This window comes from Bombyx mori, chromosome 9, assembly GCF_030269925.1.
Source record: "Bombyx mori chromosome 9, ASM3026992v2".
NCBI lineage: Eukaryota > Metazoa > Arthropoda > Insecta > Lepidoptera > Bombycidae > Bombyx > Bombyx mori.
In genome coordinates this window covers 11797252-11819455 of record NC_085115.1, presented here as the reverse complement: position 1 = coordinate 11819455, position 22204 = coordinate 11797252, and the positions used below count along the sequence as shown (strand labels likewise).

Here is a 22204-nt window from a genome sequence, read left to right as displayed (position 1 = left end):
AATAAATTAATTACAATCCGAATCATGAATAATGGGTACACAATGCGAAAAATAATATCTACTTGAGAACTTGTAACCTCTATTTTGCCTATTTCAACCTCGAAACACTCATGTATTTTGGATTGAATGATGGTATAACATATTTAATTCAATTAATTGTACTATTGATTGCAATTGATTTTAGTTTTATGTCATTGTAAGCAATATGCTGTGAAAATAACATATCCACCAATCTGGTACAGACCTAGCCTGTCCATCTTTAAATTGATGAATGGTGTGCATTTGGAGTTCTCGTGTCTGCTTGAGTAATTAAAACTGACATGATAAATTATTCGATATATGTATAAAATATATACGTAATGTAACTATAATCAATTAATTACAAAACTTAAAAAGTTACACAATTTATATAATTACTATATATATCATTTCTATAATTTTCATCGTACGTGTTATAATTTAATACTTTAAAAAAAAATTGAATTACTGACTATTTAATTTCGCTGCATAATATATTTCCGAAACGAATGAGATTCTTGGTGCAGTCGTAATCTACGACTATGTTGTTGTTCAATCATCGGACAGGCACCTAATCTTTCTATATATTAATCCAATTATTTTTTATAACAAATAGGTAGACCCGGTACTCACAGCTCACGGCCAACCTAGTGTTAAGTGATTACCGGAGTCTAAACGTGAATGCCACCTCCAACCATGAGACATGAGGTCGAATTTTAGTTACATTATATAACTACACACACAGTAGTACTACAGTCTCCAGAACACAACCTGACAACCAATTAAGCATTTTTTTTCAGTTCTTAAGCAGTCTTTGTTTTATTTCCTAAATCCACGTCCAACAATACATTGACCTGTACTTTTCTGCTTCAACTAGCTGGTTGAGACAATCAAAACAAGTGTTGCGTGACGTCACGGCCCTAGCCTCTTAGCTATTCATTAAACTGATTAATCACAACAGTGCAGGTGATGCTTTGTAAACACGATACATGTTTTTGTTAACGAATCATTTTTTTATGTATCCAATCGTGTCTTCAAGTTTCATATTTGCCTCTTGTTAAAATGCAAATGTTCAAAATTGGTAGCGCTTTTGTAAATATGTATTATTATTCTCTACATAAGTAATTTTGGAATGGAACTTCGGTAGACATTGCATATCGCTGCAGTGCAGCCGGTTATTCTTAAGCCAATTTTATTCACATTTTTTTAATTTTTTTTATTGCCTTTTTAGCAGACGAGTTACGGCCCACCTGATGGTAAGTGGTCACCGTCGCTCATGGACGTCAGCAATGCCAGGGGCTGAGTCAAGCTGCTGCCAACCATTAAATACTCTCCGCAAGCCTCGTTTGAAGAAGGACATGTCACATGTAAGATTTTGACAATGATGATAGAAATAAGTCAAATCAGCTTGATTGATATTAGCTTGGCGTAGTAGTAAGCGGTTGACGAAGTCCATGAATAATTCACTCTAAGACACATTGAACTCTCAATTGTATTGTAAAAAGGATGTTCCACACAGCAAACTGGAAGGATTGCCTCGTCGCAATAACACGAAGTTACTATCGTCTGTGCGGCTACAAATACACTCTAAACCGAGTAAGATTGTTGCAATCTCATTATTATCAATTTATTACATACGGATATCTCGTTTTGAACACACATTTCACGCTACGCACATTTTTCTTCGAGATAAAAATGAAATGCCTTTTGTAGTACGTGCCTCGCCTAGTCTTCGACGCGATTCACACTTTCATTTTATTTATGCAATCACTTATTTAAACAATTAATATATTACTAGTGGTCCCGCAGTAGTCGAAATTCGACTATAATTAATTGGAATTGTAAGTTTGTACACTATTATGATTGTATTTTATACTTCTATAATCACAAATTTCGCCAAGACTACACTATAAAAAATATTAACAAAGACAAACAATATTTAATCTCAATTTGACAACAGACGTCAAGAACAAAAGTTTGACAATAAATAATATGCATGCGTCTGTGCGTCAAATACATGGTATGTAGTGTGTGTAATTTTTTCTTTATTGACTTAATGTATCTTTTATGCATTATTTTAAAAAAATATTAGCATTGTGCACTTCTTCTCTATATTCTCTATAAGTGTGGAAAATTTCATAATCATCCGTCCGCGCAATTTTCGTAGAAAGGGATACAAAGTTTTTGCTTCACGTATTAATATATAGATAATGACATGAAATACTGCATTATCTAATTACACAATAATAAAAAAATAATTTTTGTGCTTCAAAAAAGAAAAGCAGTGTAATTTACTGCCGTATCTGTCACTCCATCAAGTTTTGAAATTTAATAATTTTAATTCTAAATGAGTCTTAAGTGCGTGCGGTCCCGTAACATAAACAGTATAAAAAAAGCTCGCTACGTTTGGAACTTTATGGATTAAACTGAAAATATAGAGGTCATGTCGAGCCTCATAGTAGCGATATGTTCGCACGAAGAGGTCCATAATACGACTGCCACTAGTTACCAGATACTTTACAAATAAAGCCCAATTTGTGTTAAAAATTCCATATTGAAAAATTAACGAAGAACACAATATAATTATTAACAGGAAACATTAAAAAAATTACAGAGTTGAAAACACGAAAATTACCTTATAATTTACACTCTCAGAGATATTTATTTCCTTTTGCGAATAATTACACAAATCCGTTTAGTCACTCTTAAAATTCAGTAAATAAATGAACCATTTTATCCGGACAAGCTTACAAGAAAATGCTAATTTATTTTGAAATGGAGTTAATTATAGAATTAATCATGTTTTTAACCGACCATATCGTGCTCTTGGATGATTAAATTACAATTAAAATTAGTAGGCTTTTGTGATTTTAGTATTTTAGATAAATCAAGGCGTAGTCTCCTGCGAGGAATTGGGGGAGGTGGAGGATCTTGGCCCTCCTCGTCTCCCTCTTCCTCTCTGGAGGCGCCGGAGTCCGAGATAACCCGATCCGCTACCCCCCTCAACCGGGTATCCGTAAATGGGTTTCCCAGCGTTAAAAAAACGGCATATTTTAGTTATAAGATATAAGAAGACAAACATAAAGTTTTGTCGGTAGATATCCGTAAAGGATTCCGGACACTCTTTACCGGTCACTTACACAAAATAAAAACATGGATCATAAGTAAATTTTCGGCGATCCCGATTTCGAAGACCCAATTTTTAAAAATCTACATGTATTTTTGTTTTGTTCACTCACTTTGTCGTATTTAAATAATAACTTGGATAGTTTTATAGAATTTATTAAACGTAACTTTTTAGAGACAAACAATCTGTATAAATTTTGCAGCAGTAATGGAGGGAAAATGCAATGACACAGATTATACCTATAAAATAGATTAACCAACTCAACAATTTTTATGTAATAAATATGAGCGAACGTAAAAACCTTTGAAGAGAAATGCGAAAAAGAAACATGTGGTTTGGTGTTAAAAACGATTGACCCAAGAACCGGTTCGCGTCGTGTGCCGAGTTTCAAGGAACCGCCGCAACCCAGCTAATTCGGGTTTTTAGACGGCGGAATCACTGTCCATCATTACATTTAAACTAATGGCCCGAAGCACTGTAATGGCTGACTGATTTGTTAATAACATTACGGTTTTAGGTCATTGACAAGTGTGTATTCGATACGAAAATAATCGTTCAAGTTTCTGAGGCAAAGCAAACAGCTAACTTTTATTCAGTCCTCAATAGGCATCATGGAAGAACTTATCTTTTTTATTGCCAAAGGCTCTTCATAAAAGGAAAAAAGTTACTATTTTGCTGGTTGCTGTAGAAAAAAAATCAAGCTCGTGGTACATATGGAATATTTCAAGATATGACGTATGTCCTGCTTCAGACAAGTTTTGAAAGGAGACCTCAACGGAAGACAGCGACTCGTCTGCCATGATCCACAATCGACGTCAAGTAATCACCGCCCAGTGTCATATGAAGCAGAAGATGCTTTTGAAGGTCATAAATAGGTCATACATCGGAAACCAACCTCAGACCTTTGATTACAATAAATCAAATCTATGTAGATATATGAAGAGTGAAACAATGAATCGTTGGATTCACGCGTCATTAGAAGTCACCAGCCGAAACTGGCGAGACCCCAAAGTTAAAAGGCTGATGCACACGGTCAAACTGCCCCATCAAAATTACCATCCCTTTCCTTTAGTTGGAGGGAGATCGGCCATCCGTGCAATGGCCACTACCTGTGCCTGCGAATGTACCTGTATTAGGGTTGCCACGCAATAATATCAAATTTTAACAATCAAGTTTTAAGACTCTACCTTTAAATAATTCTTAAGGTGTGTTCGAGTATTATTCGAGGTTACAGTATATTATTCCTGCCTATTTCGCTGCCCGTTACTCCAAAAAAAGATGTCTAAAGACTGTAGTATCGCTAATTAAGCCGTAAAGACTGAGATTGTCGCTGGTGTTCGTTATCCTATCCGCCTATCTAGAAGGAAATATATTTAGCAAACTAAGTATTGAGAGATTAAATTCTACTTTTTAAGTATCTATACTACCACCAATACAATGTAGTAGGAAAAATTTAATAGATTACCTACGTTATTAAAACTACTTTTCTGGTTTAATACCGCATTTTTTATTGTCATTGTATGTATTATATTCAACGTTTTAAACACTTTAATCTTGGTGGTTCACAGACGACTAAAATGTAATCAATACATAAAAGTGTAATAAAATGTAAAATTGAAAAGATATCTGGGAATATTCATTTTTATTATATCCACTAGAATTTATCTCATACCACTAAATGGTAGGTTGGTATACTCGGTGGTTTAAGCATTTAAAATACGTTTCTGTATTTTTATATAATTATTTGTATACTTTCGTTTTCATTCAATACATTGGTAGGTCAATTCTGCAAAATATTATTTACATATATAAAACACTGTATCGTTTGTACCATTAACTGTTGAAATCATGTACAATCTCTATATATAAAAAGGAATTGCTGTTCGTTAGTCTCGCTAAAACTCGAGAACGGCTGGACCGATTTGGCTAATTTTGGTCTTGAATTATTTGTGGAAGTCCAGAGAAGGTTTAAAAGAAAATATAAAAAAGCTCGGAATTATATAAAAACAAACAATTTTGTTTTTCCTTTGATGTGTCCCCTTGATGTGTCTTTTATATATCGATTAAGGCACTACGAAGTCTGCCGGGTCAGCTAGTTTAAAATATAACATTAATCTTATCATATCTATCACAATTACTACATTTGTTACATTTGTTTACATATATTACTCACTGATAGTAGGACCTCTCGAGTCCGCACGGGTAGGTACCACCGCCCTGCCTGTTTCTGCCGTGAAGCAGTAATGCGTTTCGGTTTGAAGGGTATAGGGCAGCCATTGTAACTATACTGAGATCTTAGAACTTATATCTCAAGGTGGGTGGCGCATTTATGTTGTAGATGTCTTTGGGCTCCAGTAACCACTTAACTCCAGGTGGGCTGTGAGCCCGTCCACCCATCTAAGCAAAAAAAAAACATTTATTATTCGAATTACATTAGCAGTATTAATTAGCATTAGCATTAGTAATTTTGTGTGACAACCCTGGGCACACAAAATCCCAGTCGGTGATTATGTATAAATACGTATAGACTATGAACATCGTCAGTCTCGCTTCCACAAGCACACTAAGTTCTGTTTAATAGTTCTGTCTCTGTTTAACGTTTGCGTTGAAGTCTTTTACATCGACTTCGTATTATAGTGAACATAAAAGTTACAACTGAAGAAATTGTTAGTGAATGGTTAGTGAATTTCCAAAAATATAATTCGTTATGATTTGTTTATTATAATCTAAAGGATTCGTGATTTTCTCTTGACCGTCTTTGGAAATGTAGAATATGTCGTGTAATCTTTCTTTTACCTACGTTAAAAATAATGCTATGTGTATGCTTTATCTAAAATTTAAAATGAAGTCCTGGTATATTTATATATATGACTTTATTACATAAAATTTTTCTATATATATATACATATATATATGACTAAAGGCATAGTTATGTGATAAATTTTAAGATGGCAGTTGCACTGAAATATCCACATCTCGTGTGTTCTCGAATTAGTAATATTGCCAAACGTTCTATACCATTAAATTCTTTTTATATTTTATTTATTGCATTAGATGGGTGGACGAGCTCACAGCCCACCTGGTGTTAAGTGGTTACTGGAGCCCATATCGTCTTTCACACATTCACGTTTTCGCTTATTCACCTCTCTATGTAAGAAAAATGTGCTATAAATAAGGTCCGGTAACCACTTAACGTAGTTTGTCTACGAAGACAATTTGAAGTAACGCATAGTCGTAACTGGTAAGCAGATTCGATATTTATACAATAGACTGTAGTGTAGTGATTTGTAATTAATACAAGAGACTGTACACTCTAGAGTAATGAACTCAAATTTATATATTGAACTTCCAGAATGCTGTGGTGAAATATATAGTACATCTTTAAACTACAGTACAAGCTCCTATTCACGCTTCCTTCATTCGCATTTTTACTATTCGCGGATTAAGAAAATGCGACCCAATTCCTATATTCGCCGCTAAAGATCGCATACCCATTCATATACAAAATTTCAATATGTAGATATCCAACCAAATATCCTTTGCAACCTCGTCGTCAAATAGACTAATAAAAAAGTTAAATAAACCTTATTGGAACTATACCTAAAGTATGTGTTTACTTTGTCAACTATATAGGAACGTATCCCCTACAATCGCATATATGTAAATTACTATACCCAAATTCACGGTTTTTGTATTCGCGGCATATTTACAGAAAATATACCCTGCACATCAAAAGCTTTTACTGTACTGGAACAAAATATTTTTATGTGATAAAGTTAGTATACTCTTTAAATTACAATGCCGCTATATTCTAAGTAGGTACCTATATATTTACTACAAATAAAAAAAAAACACGTGTTTTGAATTACAAATTAATTGTGAGTGAAATATCTTCAATCAAGTTATTATCAGTATTTTATTTAATGTATATTCTTCAATTTATCTGTATACTTTAGGTATACCGTATAAGGTTCGTATTTTAAATTAGAGGTTGCAGGGCTCAACAGGGAACGCGGGAGAGGAGGGATGAAGGTCCAAGACGGACGCCACAAAACCGGCCGCGATCAGATTACAATATCTGTTTCATACAAATATAATTCAACTGCATTTTACACTGTAATCAATTTGTGTATTAAACTTTAAATAAATTTATGTCGTTTTCTATTTTGCACAACCCTATAGAATAGTACGTGAAATAAAAGCTGTTTAATCTGAATTGGGAATAAGATTTAAAATTCGATACCATAAAAAATACCTTAGATTATCTAAATTAAAAAATAAGTCACATTTCGTTGATAAACAAAATCAGGATAGTAAATAAACAGAGCCTACCTTAGCGCTGTGGTACAGAGCGCTGTTCCTTGTCATTTTTGCTTTAGTCATTTTGTCATCTGGTTCACTGCACCGTTTAAAACACTTTCAGCACTTTCATTGTTTCCAAAGTTTATTTATCGTTTGTATTAAAAGAACGCACGCGGCTTCGTCCGTGTTTACAATCAGAGTTCGTACGTGGGAGTGCGGTATATATAATCTTACTCTATGGAGTGCGGTAAGCGATACGTCAGTAGCGACGGTAGCGCTACTAAAGGTAGCACGGTGCTTTTCAGAACCACGGCACACTAACGCCACGTGCGGTTACGTTTGAAAACTGTAGTACTACGAACTCAGGAGTACTCGGGACCTTGATTCCGAGGCTTCGGCCCGCCATTTTGATTTTAAACTAGAAAGTTGTTGCGAGAGTTATACTACGAAGAAGAGCGTGGAAAAAATTTGGTGTTATTCTATGAGGCGTCTGTATTTTAAATAAATGTTCGTATTATCAAATTTGAGGTTGGATCATGAGCGACAATCTACTCAGTTTCATCGAGAAAAAAACGAGTACCTATACAGCTACTCATAAATATAATATTTAATTGATTTTACTAATTCATGCCTCTAGAACGACTATTATCGCCCCAACATCCTTCTGTACAGTCTCCTATCGCTATATTGCTCAAATCCTGATTACCTAATGTCGACTTAACACTTCGTATATGATAGGCAAGTTGCTGACTATAAAATGTTTACCAAATGAAACTGCAAACAATGACAGGTAATGCACGACCCACCTTACTGAATACGGGCAGGTAAAAACAACATCCACCGAACTCGAATAAGATTAAATTTCATGTTACGTCAACTCCCGCTCTAATTACGTATCAAGACGAACGAAATATAAACTCTAACAATGAGTCAGGTTCTAAGAATAATGTTGAAATTACCTGCCGGGTTTTTTATCTATGGCAAAGCAGGTGATTATTATATTAAAAAAAATCGGGGATACGTGCCAGGGAGCGTTCGCTAACGCTGCGGGAGGGTGAGTTATTGTGAGAAAACCTTTTACCGTTCTTAACACTTCTTGGCTTATTTCTTTTGGAACAACATTCGATTTTATTCATTGTATGTTGTTTAAGGAAGGAATGAGCGCAAGGTTCATCAAATGATAAAGTCTTTGGCGTCACAAAATAGACTACATACTTATTTAACAGGTACTTCATTTCGGATCCTCCCGATCCACTAACGGTGCTTTTAGGTACCTTAAGCACCGGTTATCGTTCTCGTCGAATCCGTCGCTGGCGACGATGGGCTCGACGAGTAAATTAACCCACAGACACAGCCCACGGAGTTTCTCGCCGGATCTTCTCAGTGGGTCGCGTTTGTGATCCGGTGGTAGATTCTGCGAAGCACGGCTCTTGCTAGGGTTTGTGTTAGCAACGTCGTCAGGTTTGAGCCCCGTGAACTCATCTACTAGTTAAGGCTACGCTGAAATAGCTTCTCAAGGCTATCAAATTAGGTAGGAAAAAAAACCAGGTACTTGGTATAATCTAAAAAGATATCCGAGCTCCTATATTTAAGTTTTTTTTTGACACGATTTTAGATACGTCTGCGGGCCGCTCATCTATAAAACATGGGCTCGTGTCGTTTGAACAGCCCTGATACAACACTTAATCTCCCCATTGTAATTCCTCAATGTTCATTGTCCATATGTAATGTTTTTGGCTATCTTTTGTATGTTTTCTATTATCCCATTAACAAAAGAACGTTAAAACCATAACGAAAGACAAACGATAGGTATTTCAGTTAACTATGCAAGTTACTGACTGTAACTCTGTGAGCTGCTGAGATCGTATTTCCTTTATCTCTCACACAGTCGTTATAGTCTGTGGTAGAGATATTAAAGCCCGCCAAAATTTTTATTGTAATATCTGTACCTTTTAATACTGTAATGTTTTTACTGTAAATCTGGTTTGTTTAACATGCAAATATACAAAAATTACTTTTTTTACGTTGTGTTGTTGTTTGATTTAAAACCGTTAAATACCTTGTAATTTGATTCCCAAAAATTTATAAAATTAATAGATTAAGTGGGATTAAGGTATATTGTGAATGCAATTCTCAAAAGAAAAATTTTCGAGGGGGCATCCTAAAAAGACTCGGTCTGTATGTTCCTACGTATGCCAGAGAAGGTTGTTAGTGCAGAATGACGTATGATAGGCCTGAATCTAAAAAGAGGACATACTGCGCGGATCCTACTTAGTGGGATAAAATATCGTCACAAGATGAACAAGAAGATGTGATTACTGGACGTATGGTATCGTAAACTTGTCCTGCTTGTAAAAAAAGATAACATATATAGTATGCACCGTTAACATTGCCCATTTTGCTTCCTTCTCTGGAATCTGAATACAATACCTATTAACAAAACGATATTGTCTGTTCTAAAAAAGACTAAAAAAAAGCAAAAGCCCTGTGTACAGACGGTAACTATACGATTAACTTGATTCACATTCCTTATAAGTAAGAACGCAGAAGAATCACATTAACTATGGCTTCGCTCTTACTGCTGACACATAACCCATTAGTTAACCAGTCGGGTGCGGGGTAATTACGCAAGTGATAATTACATGTATAACGATTTATAAACATGTACTCGCTTATTGAGTTGTGTTCGTAAAATAATTTCATGAATTATAGACAGAGAATGCCGTTTTCGAATTAGGAGTGGGGAAGCAGTTAAAATGCCAGTATAATCAAGTGTTCCTTTTTATAAGATGTGTTTTTTTCTTTTTTATTGCTTAGAAAAAAAAACCAAATATGTATGTATATTTTTTTTGCATTTCCTATGCAGAGGATCAGGATACGGTCCGTTTTAGGGTGGTTGGTCAACGTGGCTTATGGACATCAGCAATGCCAGGGCTATAACCATACGCTCGGACAATACCGTGTAGGAGAGGAATCGTTCCAGAGCCGAATGTTACGTTGTAGAAATGATAAACGCCCTAATGGATCCGTGAGATCAGATTTTTCGGCACTTTCTGAGTGTCACAATCCCTGCTCAGCGAAAGGATGAGATAACTTGGCGTGAAGCCTTGATTGACTTAATGTTATGCTATCAGATCCTCCTAATCGGCTCTGGGTGCTTTTAGGCACTCTAAGCATCAGTCAGCGTTCCCATTCAACTCGTCGAATGCGACGAAAAGAACCACTAAGCTTCTCGCCGGATTTTCTCAGCGGGTCGCAATTCGGATGCGATGGTAGATTCAGCAAAGCACTGCTCTAGCTAGGGCAGATGTTAGCCAAGCTAACGTTAAGCCCCGTGAGCTCACCTACCAAACTACACGTGTTGGAATAGCCCCTTACGCTACCAACGATGAGGCAGAAAAATATAATAACGCAATGCAATAAGTATCCTGGTTCGAACTCTAGAAACTATTAGCAATACATACCATCGATCTATATACATACATTCAAAATATTATTCACAATTCAACGAGTGTTGAATATAATGATTGATAGGAATGTATTTGTAAAACAATTTTAGATTAAACAGTTGGATTGCATACGGTCAGTCATTCGATAAGGTGATAAATCTTATGATAATACGGTAAGGCCAGTTTGAAATGTTATGAAAACAAAGCTTCGTAAGTCATAAATTACCAAAAACGTTTTTTGTGGATGTGTTTGTTATTTATTGAAACGTAAACGTATGCTTCTTAATCACAAATATCATAGTAGACAGTTCTACCATAACGTGAAAAATGTATTCTAGTATGATTTGAAAACATGTCTTAAAAGCCAGCGTTATTATTGATCATCGTCACGGATATACGGATATTATAATAGCATTCAAATGGAAGGTTCCCAAGTAAGACAAAGTGACTTCTTTTTTGGTTAGGGTGTCTAGCCTCTTGCATAAATTCTGTGCGGTCTTGACGGTCCGGAGTTGTTGGGAGTGGACCACGGACACAAGGATAATTTAAGAACCCTACCCACCAAGTGACTCCCCTTGTCTCTCATCCGACGTACGATTTTACTCGAGATCTGAGCTCGGGGATAAGTAGGGGGCTCCCGCGATCGAAACTACAACCAGACTCGCACAACAGACAACACTGATATGTTTAAAGCTACACCCCCTACTCTTGTTTCATACCATGTTCCTACAACTAATATTTTTAGAAATTTATGCGTGAAAGAGGTAATTGTTCAACTGGTGTTAAGTAGTTGCCGGAGCCTTTAAGCACAACAAACCCTAGTCTGAATGCATCCACCACCATTGTAGTGTGTACAACGGCAGTGACGTGTGAGAATTGATAAAAAAAAATGCGTATTTCCGCCGCTTAGCAATCGAATTGAAACTTTAATCCTATGTTACAATGTGGACACGGTGTAGGGTCCATTGGTCACATATATTAGATACTGAAAAAAATATAAGCCGACACATATAAGTGTGTTAGAAGTTAAAACTATATGTGTTTTTGGTAAAAACAGGTTTCCAAGATTCTCCACGAAGTTTGAAACCAAAAAGCTATTTCATGTTTCCACTTACAACCCTTCGTGTTAACAAAAAAGTAATTTGAAAGGGATCTTAAGGCGATTAGTTTAAGTGGGTTTTAAAAAATAACGTGACCTCAATTTATTGTTCAAAGATAATTGAATGAACAAATTAGTTACTTTTGGAATCATCAACAGTTCAATATCCTAAAATAAAAATTTATTTATTTGAAAAATAAACGTTACTATACTATGTGGATAGTATGTTGACGGTAGGTCTAAAAACAAAAAAGTTTCTACCATTAACATAAGCAGATAAATAATAAAAATGAAATGTCTAATATTAATTTACATTACGAATGAGTAATGAATTATTATTTAATTAGTACTATATTCTATTAGTATTATATTAATACAAACAAAATGAAAAAATATCAAAATCGAACTACAAATATAATTAGAAATTGAATCATGTTCTCAAAATTTCAAAATTTCCATTCAATGCATGTACATACTGTACTTTATGAAAAAAAAATCTTCATTGAAAAAAATCGTATCATGTACCCTCTGCTGCACGATCTATGGACCAATGTATCGGAACCATAAATCGTTCAAGCCCTGGACGGTTGGAAGGTTTGTTTAAAACTATATTTATTCGTTAATATTATTTTCATATTATCCTTTTGCAAATCATTATACATATGAATCACCTATCAACTTCTAAAAGATTTTATTTTGAAATAGAAGAAAAGCGTATTTGTGTTTGAAAATACCAATGACCACGTCGTTGTAATAGTAATTTGTGATCTTCAATACCATCTCTTCTAATGGGTCTAGGTTCGTTTTGTGAACGGTTGTTTTGAGTCTTGTCTTGCATGTATATGTATATTCAAATATGCTTTTACAGGCACCAGATCCGCACGGGTAGGTCCGCACGGGTAGGTACCACCACCTCGCTTATTTCTGCCGTGAAGCAGTAATGCGTTTCGGTCTGAAGGGTGGGACAGCCGTTGTAACTATACTTGAGACCTTAGAACCTATATCTCAAGGTGGGTAGCGCATTTACATTGTGGATGTCTATGGGCTCCAGTAACCACTTAAGACCAGGTGGGCTGTGAGCTCGTCCACCTATCTAAGCAATAAATGACTTTATTACCTATTCGGAATGTAGTTTCGCCAGAATAGATACAGTCTATCATCATAAGAGTTCAATGTACAAAACAAAACTTCCTGGCGTTCGCATTATCGTTCTTTATAAGTAGGTTCATACGAAACTAGAGACTCCGAAAAAACCTGTTTTGATACTAACACATATACTATCAAGACCTTTCTACGTTGAGCCCTAAATTTATGCAAACGAAAAGCGACTCTATTTACTGGTGAATTTAAGTTGTAAATACCTTGTGTGTTGTTCCATCTACGTTGTAGTAGATCGTAGTAAGCCCAAACACGTTCTTTTAAATGGAAGCGCTAACTTTCCTCAAAACGTCGTTTACCGTTAAAGGCCAAACCAAACACAGTATTGTATAGACATGTTACAGTTTCGACAGTACATGTTTTGTAACACTAATTAACATCTTTAACATCTCTAATAAATACGGAATCGTTACGTCTTGAAGTATCAATGTAAATGTACCTCACCTTTGAATATTCTGAATTAGTTCGTGTAGACTTTAGATTGTATTTCTAATTCGATCGTAAGGTTCATAAATTTGTATTGTTACCGATAGTTAGGCATATCACGAATCCACAATGGTTTTACTAGCCCTATAACTAGATTAAAGTACAAATATGCAATTGATACTTCGGCATCATATCTAAAAGTGGATGGTAGAATTGACCTTGGGTAGTCTACAGATCTCAGTGATCACTTAACACCAAATGACACAGTTCATCGTGCTAACTACAACAAAAAGTTCAAAGCGCCTTTTAAAAAACAGTTGCAAAAGTTTTTGACTGATATGAAATGGTTGCTCGGATATTTTTTGAAGGCAGTTTTTTTATGTTCTATAATTAATTATTTACATGATTAACGATTTCAAGATTAAATTTTATAAAAAATATGTTCATAAAAAAACACTTTAATTGATAGCTTCCAAATAAAATTATCAATTATTATCGACATGTACGACAGACATTCATTAACCAGAAATTAGTCGGCGCCATTGTTCTCACAATTTCGTAGAAAGGCAAACTTTCGAGAAATCTCAATATTGCACATGTTGTAAATCAAAACATGCGGGTGTTTTGAATTTGATGCGAACGCTTCTCACGGAATGTTGCACATAAACTCAGTACCACTTGAGGCACTTGAACATCTCAAGTGTACACTTGCCATAATTTTTTGCACTCGATCAGGACTTGAAGTTACGGATGCATCTCATGTCTGTGCCGCCCACAGAACGTATTCAAAAACACATGTCGCAATAAAAAGGAAATTAAATTCTCATGCTTCCGTTATAAGGTTTAGTTTTCATTAAAAATGTTAAATAAGAAGATATACGCTGATTCCTTGAAGATCAATAATACTAAAATCCCGCCAGTTCATATCGAAAATTTATTTGGCCAATTAAACCATTGTCACAGATATTCCTATGAAGTGAATTAGTTTACTACATGCGTCAACATAACAGGTGTACTTGAGCTCTAACACTAGGAGTAGACTTAGAGATCCCGGTAACCTAACCTATGCATCAGCCCGCTGAGTTTCTCGCCGGATCTTCACAGCGGGTCACGATTTGGTAGTAGATTCATTCGCGAAGCAACTGCTCTTGAGCTGCTGGGTCTCCTTCGGGGGCGTTCGGGCAGCTGTTAGCAAATCCCACCCCTCCTGCTTGAGCCTTTGCTCATCCACCTATCCTGATGAAACGGGAAAGGAATCTGAGCCAACAGTAATCCTCCAATCATAAAAAAAAAATAACACGCGTAGGTACTCAAATTAATAAATTAAAATAGACCGCATCATCAAAACATTTTATGTTATCGTCATTAAAATTTGTTTCATTCAGAATAATTATTATTTTTGACACCAATCTTGTGTTACGAATAATAAATGATTTGTTAATAAATTATACCTAATACTGAATGTGGCACCAAAAACAATTTCACGATTTTATTTTAGGTGCCGACCGGTTTCGTATGTGACTTATGAATTCTTTTCTAGATATTGGACGACTAAATAGTATACTTTGACGAAGCAAGTGATATAATTTAAATATGCACAAATTATAATCGAATTCCATTCTCTCGTCGACTTCGTGAAAACAATTTTATTACTTTCATTATAGTTATGCGAACATTTCCGAAATAGGTAGATTGGTTAATTATATGATTTAAACTGGTTTACGGCTTAATCTGGTATCAATAACCTACAATTTCTTTGGCGCGGCGTCGCTTTAGTTAATGTTGAAAAAAATTACAATCTCTTTTTCTAGATGAAAGGTAGGTAGCCTAAATCTTTTCTGTACCCCTGATATTGTATTTACAAAACCCGATTATCGATTTATTTAATTGTTATGACGTGAAAGCGTAACAAACAAACTTTCATATCAATTTTATTAGAAATATAGTTAAATATTATAATTTCTGAAATCGTGAAGTCGTGACCACGAAATCTGTATTTTATTCGACGCCGATCAAAAAACTTTAAAATGCTTTTTTTTTATTGTCTGGATGTGTGGACGAGCTTACAGCCCACTTGGTGTTAAGTGGTTACTGGAGCCCATAGACATTTACAACGTAAATGCGCCACCCATCTCGAGATATAAGTTCTAAGGTCTCCGTATAGTTACAACTGCTTCACGGCGGAAATAGGCGAGGCTGTGGTACCTACCCGTGCGGACTCCCAAGAGGTCCTACCACCAGTAATGCTTAAGAATTGAAGAATTGCTTAAGACTGCTTTTGCAACAACAGTAAGTTCAATTTTATAAATATTCTGGCTTGCGACCCACATAATATGATTTAGCACCAACCTATGATTTTCGGAGCTATTCATTGCTTACTCTGTTCGAATTAGCAAATTTGCTTAGTATTATTACCTACCGGTTGACAATTCATTTCTGTTATTTATGCAAAGTGCGATTGTGAGGTCATTGAACCGATAGCTTCATTTAAAATAAATTATTTAAATAATAGTGTCTATTCTCATGAAATCATAAATCTTATATCAAAGAATTTAAAATGACTATTATATTGAAAATTTATTAAATGTTTTAGGTGTTTTATTTATGACTATTATATTGAAAAATTATTAAATGTTTTTGGTGAATAAGCTCACAGCATATCTGGTGTTAATTAGTAACCAGGCCCTATTGACACGGTCAACGTAAATTCCGCGACCTTGAAACTAAGATTCTAAAGTCTCCGTTTTACAGTACAACGACTACCACCCCACCCTTTGAACCGAAACGAATTACTAGTTCACGACATACTTAAACACAATTATGTTATTTGCCGGGTTTCCGTACGAACCCATTCGAGCTGGCAAGACGCCTTACTATCAATAATTACATTGGATGGCACTTGTAGGAGAGTAACTGCAATAACAGCCAAACAAAGACTATGATAAAAATTGTCTTTTAGGTGAAAAATAAAACACGTGGAGTTTATGCTGTTGATACAGAGTTTAAAATGTTTAGAATGGCTTGCCTGTAAATTCTTTCAAACAAACTCAACTCAAAGGAGAGTAGCGTTCCATTGTGTTCCACACGTTATTTCGGATCCTCTCGATACACTAACGGTGCTTTTAGGTACCTCAAGCACCGGTCACCGTTCTCGTCGAACCCGTCGCTTGCGACGAAAGTCTCGACGAGTAAATTAACCACGGAATAGATAAATAAGGTAACCTTATTTATCTATTCCGTGAAATTAACCCACAGACACAGCACTGAGTTTCTCGCCGGATCTTCTCAGTGGATCGCGCTTCCGATCCGGTGGTAGATTTTGCGAAGCACGGCTCTTGCTAGGGTTCGTGCTAGCAACGTCATCAGGTTTGAGCCCCGTGAGCTCATCTACTAGTTAAGGTTACGCTGAAATAGCCTCTCAAGGCTATCAGCTTAGGTAGGAAAAATAAATGTGTTCGATTCTAATGTAATTGGAACTTTGACCTTTTTTTTGTTACGATTTACGGCAGCATTCACGCTGTTGTGTCTAGGGGTTCCAATTACAACGTAAATATAGGTCATACATAGGTGTACGGAACGGTCTTGTCATCGGAAAACAAAAAATTTAAACATAAACAAAAAAGTATATTTTGTTATTTAAAGATTTTTGGATACATAGCAAATAATTTTATTAATAAGAAAGTAATTCCGTATGTATGTTAACTTTTCACGCACAAACCATTGAACCGATTTTGACGAAATTCGATATGGAAACTATTTGAACCCTGGGAAAGAACAAAGATTAACTTTCATCCCATTGCTGAGCTCTGATCTTCGCCCAGGCGATATAGTCCACGCGGACTTAATCCAGAGTGAAAAACTAGTTAAATGTCAAAAGGCCATATACTAGTTTTATCATTTTTACAATCCGCGTGTAACAGATTATATTCTATTTTCAAGTTTTTAAATAATTGATTTAAAACTACAACTAATATTTGCGCTATAGATATGAGTATACCTAGTATACGTCTAATCTCGTAATACTATTTATTAAGTAATAAGAAATCTTCGAAGCGAAACCAGAACGTTTCTCACGGTTATCGCACGTCTTAGAGCGACCGCGGCTGGGTACCGGGTGCGAAGTCGCCGACCCGTGGTGGACACGGGAATATCTCTTTTGATATTAACCGTACGATTTCTCAGGGATTTAACCTATACATTAAGTTATTCATTTACTGCAGCAGCAACTAGACACGTACATGTACGTTTAGAACAAGAAGAAGCAAACGAACTATAATTTTTTGAAGGGATTTTATGACGTGGTAACTAAGACCTTTAGGTCAAGTCTTATTTTTATTTTAATGAAAACTGCACTATATGAGAAATGATAATACGAGTATGAAGTGAAATTAAGTTGATTAATATGAAACATGGGATGAAATTAAATTAAATTTAATAAGATGAGATGATATGAGATGAAATATAATCTCAGTAAAATGGTGGTCATTTACTGAGACTTTTTCAGTGGAGTTTTTGGAAGATCCCGAGAACTTACGTCCAGCGGATTTGTTTTGTTTTCCCACATTTGTGCACTTTCACAGATACTAAACAGTTAATAAATTACCGTCATTACACATTTAAACCCGAAGAAACACTAAATAGACAAAATAAAACATATCACACAACTTCCCTCCTCGCGTTCCCGCCAAAAAGTCCAAACAAACTATCAAGCGAAATGTTTATACTCCCTCGATGACGTTACGCGGTATTAGGAACTATTTGGAAAACTGCGAGGAAGAAAGTCATTTTTGTTTAATTAATTGTTTAATAATTTTGTTCAATTTAATATTAGAATTATTTAAACATAAAATAAAATTTTATTCAAATCATAACTGATGACAACGCGCATGTATATACCTATCTATCAGTTCTCGAATTATTTTCTTCCCGCAAACTAAAAGATTTTATTGCCAATTCGTAAATTTATCTTTCGTAGTTTTGAAACATCTGTGCTAATGATAGTTAAATGTATATTCTTAATCTCATCGATTTGGTGTAAATACTCTCTGACTTATGAGTGTTAATGACTAATTTATCGCTTGGATATACAGACAGACAGGGCGTAATTATAAAGGCATAAATTTTTCCGCCATTTGCCTAGGAAGCCGAAACAAAAATTAAATCTCATAAAAGTCATAGACACTTCTGTTTTACGATCTCTACTAAACCATAAAACGAACTGTTTAATGTGTGTTAAAAGTTATTTGATCATAAATTTGAGTTAATATTAATAAATAAATAATGGACCCTATTTTCTGTGACCTCTACAAATAGCTTTATTGGGGCTTTTACTGCTGTGTCTGGTTTGTTTTCAAACAGTCGCTTATGACCGCTTCTCATAAGTGTCCCATGAAGTCGTCGTGGCCTAAAGGATAAGACGTCCGGTGCATTCGTGTTGAAGCGATGCACCGGTGTTCGAATCCCGCAGGCGGGTACCAATTTTTCTAATGAAATACGTACTCAACAAATGTTCACGATTGACTTCCACGGTGAAGGAATAACATCGTGTAATAAAAACCAAACCCGCAAAATTATAATTTGCGTAATCACTGGTGGTAGGACCTCTTGTGAGTCCGCACGGGTAGGTACCACCACCCCGCCTATTTCCGCCGTGAAGCAGTAATGCGTTTCGGTTCGAAGGGTGGGGTAGCCGTTGTAACTATACTGAGACCTTAGAACTTATATCTCGAGGTGGGTGGCGCATTTACGTTGTAGATGTCTATGGGCTCCAGTAACCACTTAACACCAGGTGGGCTGTGAGCTCGTCCATCCATCTAAGCAATAAAAAAAAAATAAAAAAAAAAGATACTGCCAGAACGTATACAAATTAGTTATGAAATGAAACTTACATATTGAAGACATTTCATATGCACAAACATTTGTCAATGGTTTGCCAAGCAGCAGGACAAGTCTCTATTGAGGGCGCCCAGTAGATTAACCAATATTTTACTTTAACTTCGAACGCTAAACATTAAAGCAATATTTAACAAGTTTGTAAACAGCAATACAGTATAATTGTTTTAGTTTGTGTGTAGATATGCATGCGCGCGTGCTTGTGTTTATGTGTGGCTGTAGTCTGTCAATGATAATATGTGATGAGGATGACTCGATTGAGTATCAGAGCGATCTGCCTGCGGGATTTGAACGTTGATATAGTCTCATCGTTCTAGAATGAGCGTCCTGTCTTTTGAGGCACAGCCTTAAGCGACAATTTAAATTGGAAGTCAAACCTCTTATTGAGTGGATTAGTTCGTGATAATTGTAAAAAGAGAATCGTTTCTTTGTCCGTATATATTAATTTCCCATTGTTCCACATAACCACAGACCACCAATGCTTAGCAATAAACGTGAAACTGTTTAACCACAAATGTAGTAATATATTTTTAAGTCGTTGAGAAGCGTGAAAACAGAGCGATCCCAGATAATCGCAGAGCCAATTGATTGAACTTCCACAGATATTTAAAAAGTTTAATAAATAATTTACGTGACATATGTATAATATACATTATTCCTAATAGTATTCTGTGTCAGCATACAGAAAGTTACATAAAGTCAATTTAAAAGGTCGTGTATACATAATACATACATACATGTGATACATGTACATATAATACTATTGAAGTAATGAATACGGCTCCCGTTCTTACTACATTCGATTTTAAGTATTATCGTATAGAATCGTATAGTATTATCACTGAAATAATTTTTAAAAAACAGTGGCGTCATAAATGAGAAAATAGAATGAATACTGGGATAATAAAAATATTATTATTTGAATGATACGTTCCAAATTCAAGTGGAATTTTGTTTTTATTTAAATCAAGCATTGTAAACTTTACTAAAATCGTAATGTTCTGAAAATCCTTAAACTATTTTTATTTATTGCTTAGATGGGTGGACGAGCTTACAGCCCACCTGGTGTTAAGTGGTTACTGGAGCCCATACACATCTACAACGTAAATGCGCCACCCACCTTGAGATATAAGTTCTAAGGTCTCAAGTATAGTTACAACGGCTGCCCCACCCTTCAAGCCGAGACGCATTACTGTTTCACGGCAGAAATAGACAGGGTGGTGGTACCAGCCCGCGCGGACTCACAAGTAGTCCTACCACCAGTAAAACATATTGACTGTATTCCGTTTTCATAAAAATAAATATGTTTTAAATAATAGAATATATCTTTAATATAACAGATTCAAAGTGTATACTACTAAAAAGCATTATATATTTCATCCACATTTAGCAATAAACATCGACCACGATTGAGAACAATTCCCATGAACATGGCGCCACGGCTCGGTGCTCGATTAAATAATTCATGTGCCTACTCGATTGTATCTGGTTACGTCTATCAAAATGCAATTTAAAACATACGAGAAGACAACAATGTAATTGCCCTATACTCCTTTATCTATTGTACACTTTAGAATCCTTGTATTTGAGAACTCGGTGTCATTGAGACAGATCTGAAAAGTGACCTGGCTCAAATCAATAGCAATCTTAACAAATTGTAAAAAAAATCCGCAGTCGTTTTAATAATTTTTACTACTTTAAATAACTTTAAAGTTATTGGTAGTCAGCGGTTTGGCTTCGCCCCTGGCATTGCTTACGTGCATGAGCGACAATAACCACTCATCATCAGGTGGATCGTATGATCGTTTAACTATAAGGACAATAAAAAAAAGGTGACAGGACATCTGTCACTGTATGAGCAGGTACTACCATCCTACCTGACTGCGGCAACCAACATTGACGCATCAACTACAAACAAGCATTAACATTAATCTAGAACCATGATGCTGTTTGTTAAATTTACAATTAAATATACTTTTACGTTTTGATATGTCGATTTTTTATTGTCCTTATATTATTTCCGACATTTCGAACACTGTATAGACCAAGAGCCCGTGGGCTCTACCTGTATGTATTTGACCAGACCTGAATTTTCGTACTTTGAGACCCCTATACCTACCATGCATGAGGTGGGGACTCACTAAGCTCAAAGTGGTCGACGCGCCGAGCGCTCAGGTAGGACAGGTACCGATTTTGACGGATTTTAAATCCATTTGACCACGTCTGCCGTTTTGAAATTTTGAAAATATATGATTATTATTATCGGAAAATAAGAATGGCAGACCATTATCGCGCATTTTACTTTGTGGCAGACCACTTTGAAAATGCTAAAAAAATAAAATTTTGAAAGTAATTGACCAGATCTGCCATTGATATAATAATATGTTGTTTATTATAGTCTTAAAAACTTATATTGATCACGGCAGACCTCTACATTGCGTACACACATCAACATATAATAAAATCTTAGCTACTACCCGGCCAGATGTATATTATGTTTTCCGTTCACTGTTTTAGAGGAATATAATTTACTTGCGATTTACTTTAGCAATGTATTTATCGAAATTAATATTTTTTTATATTCTATATACTAAACTTCAGTAGTTAGACAATAAAGAAGTGAATTTTTTATGGAATAATTATAAATAATAATTAGCGGTAGGCAGCGGCTTGGCTCTGCCCCTGGCATTGCTGAAGTCCATGAGCGACGGTAACCACTCACCATCAGGTGGG

The 22204-nt window shown here is 35.5% G+C and overlaps 1 protein-coding gene across 2 annotated transcripts in view; it reads right to left on the bottom strand.

The window, feature by feature from the left end:
- Positions 1-22204, bottom strand: part of LOC101744043 (uncharacterized) — a 123743-nt gene that overhangs the window by 53542 nt on the left and 47997 nt on the right. The window contains exon 1 of one of the 2 annotated variants that reach the window (XM_012694723.4): positions 7478-7711. The exons of the other annotated variant lie outside the window; for it this stretch is intronic. Within the exon in view, the coding sequence (XP_012550177.3) occupies positions 7478-7528 (51 nt within the window). The 5' untranslated portion in view covers positions 7529-7711. Of the gene's footprint in view, positions 1-7477; positions 7712-22204 lie in introns of those variants that run through there. 2 annotated transcript variants of the gene reach the window in all.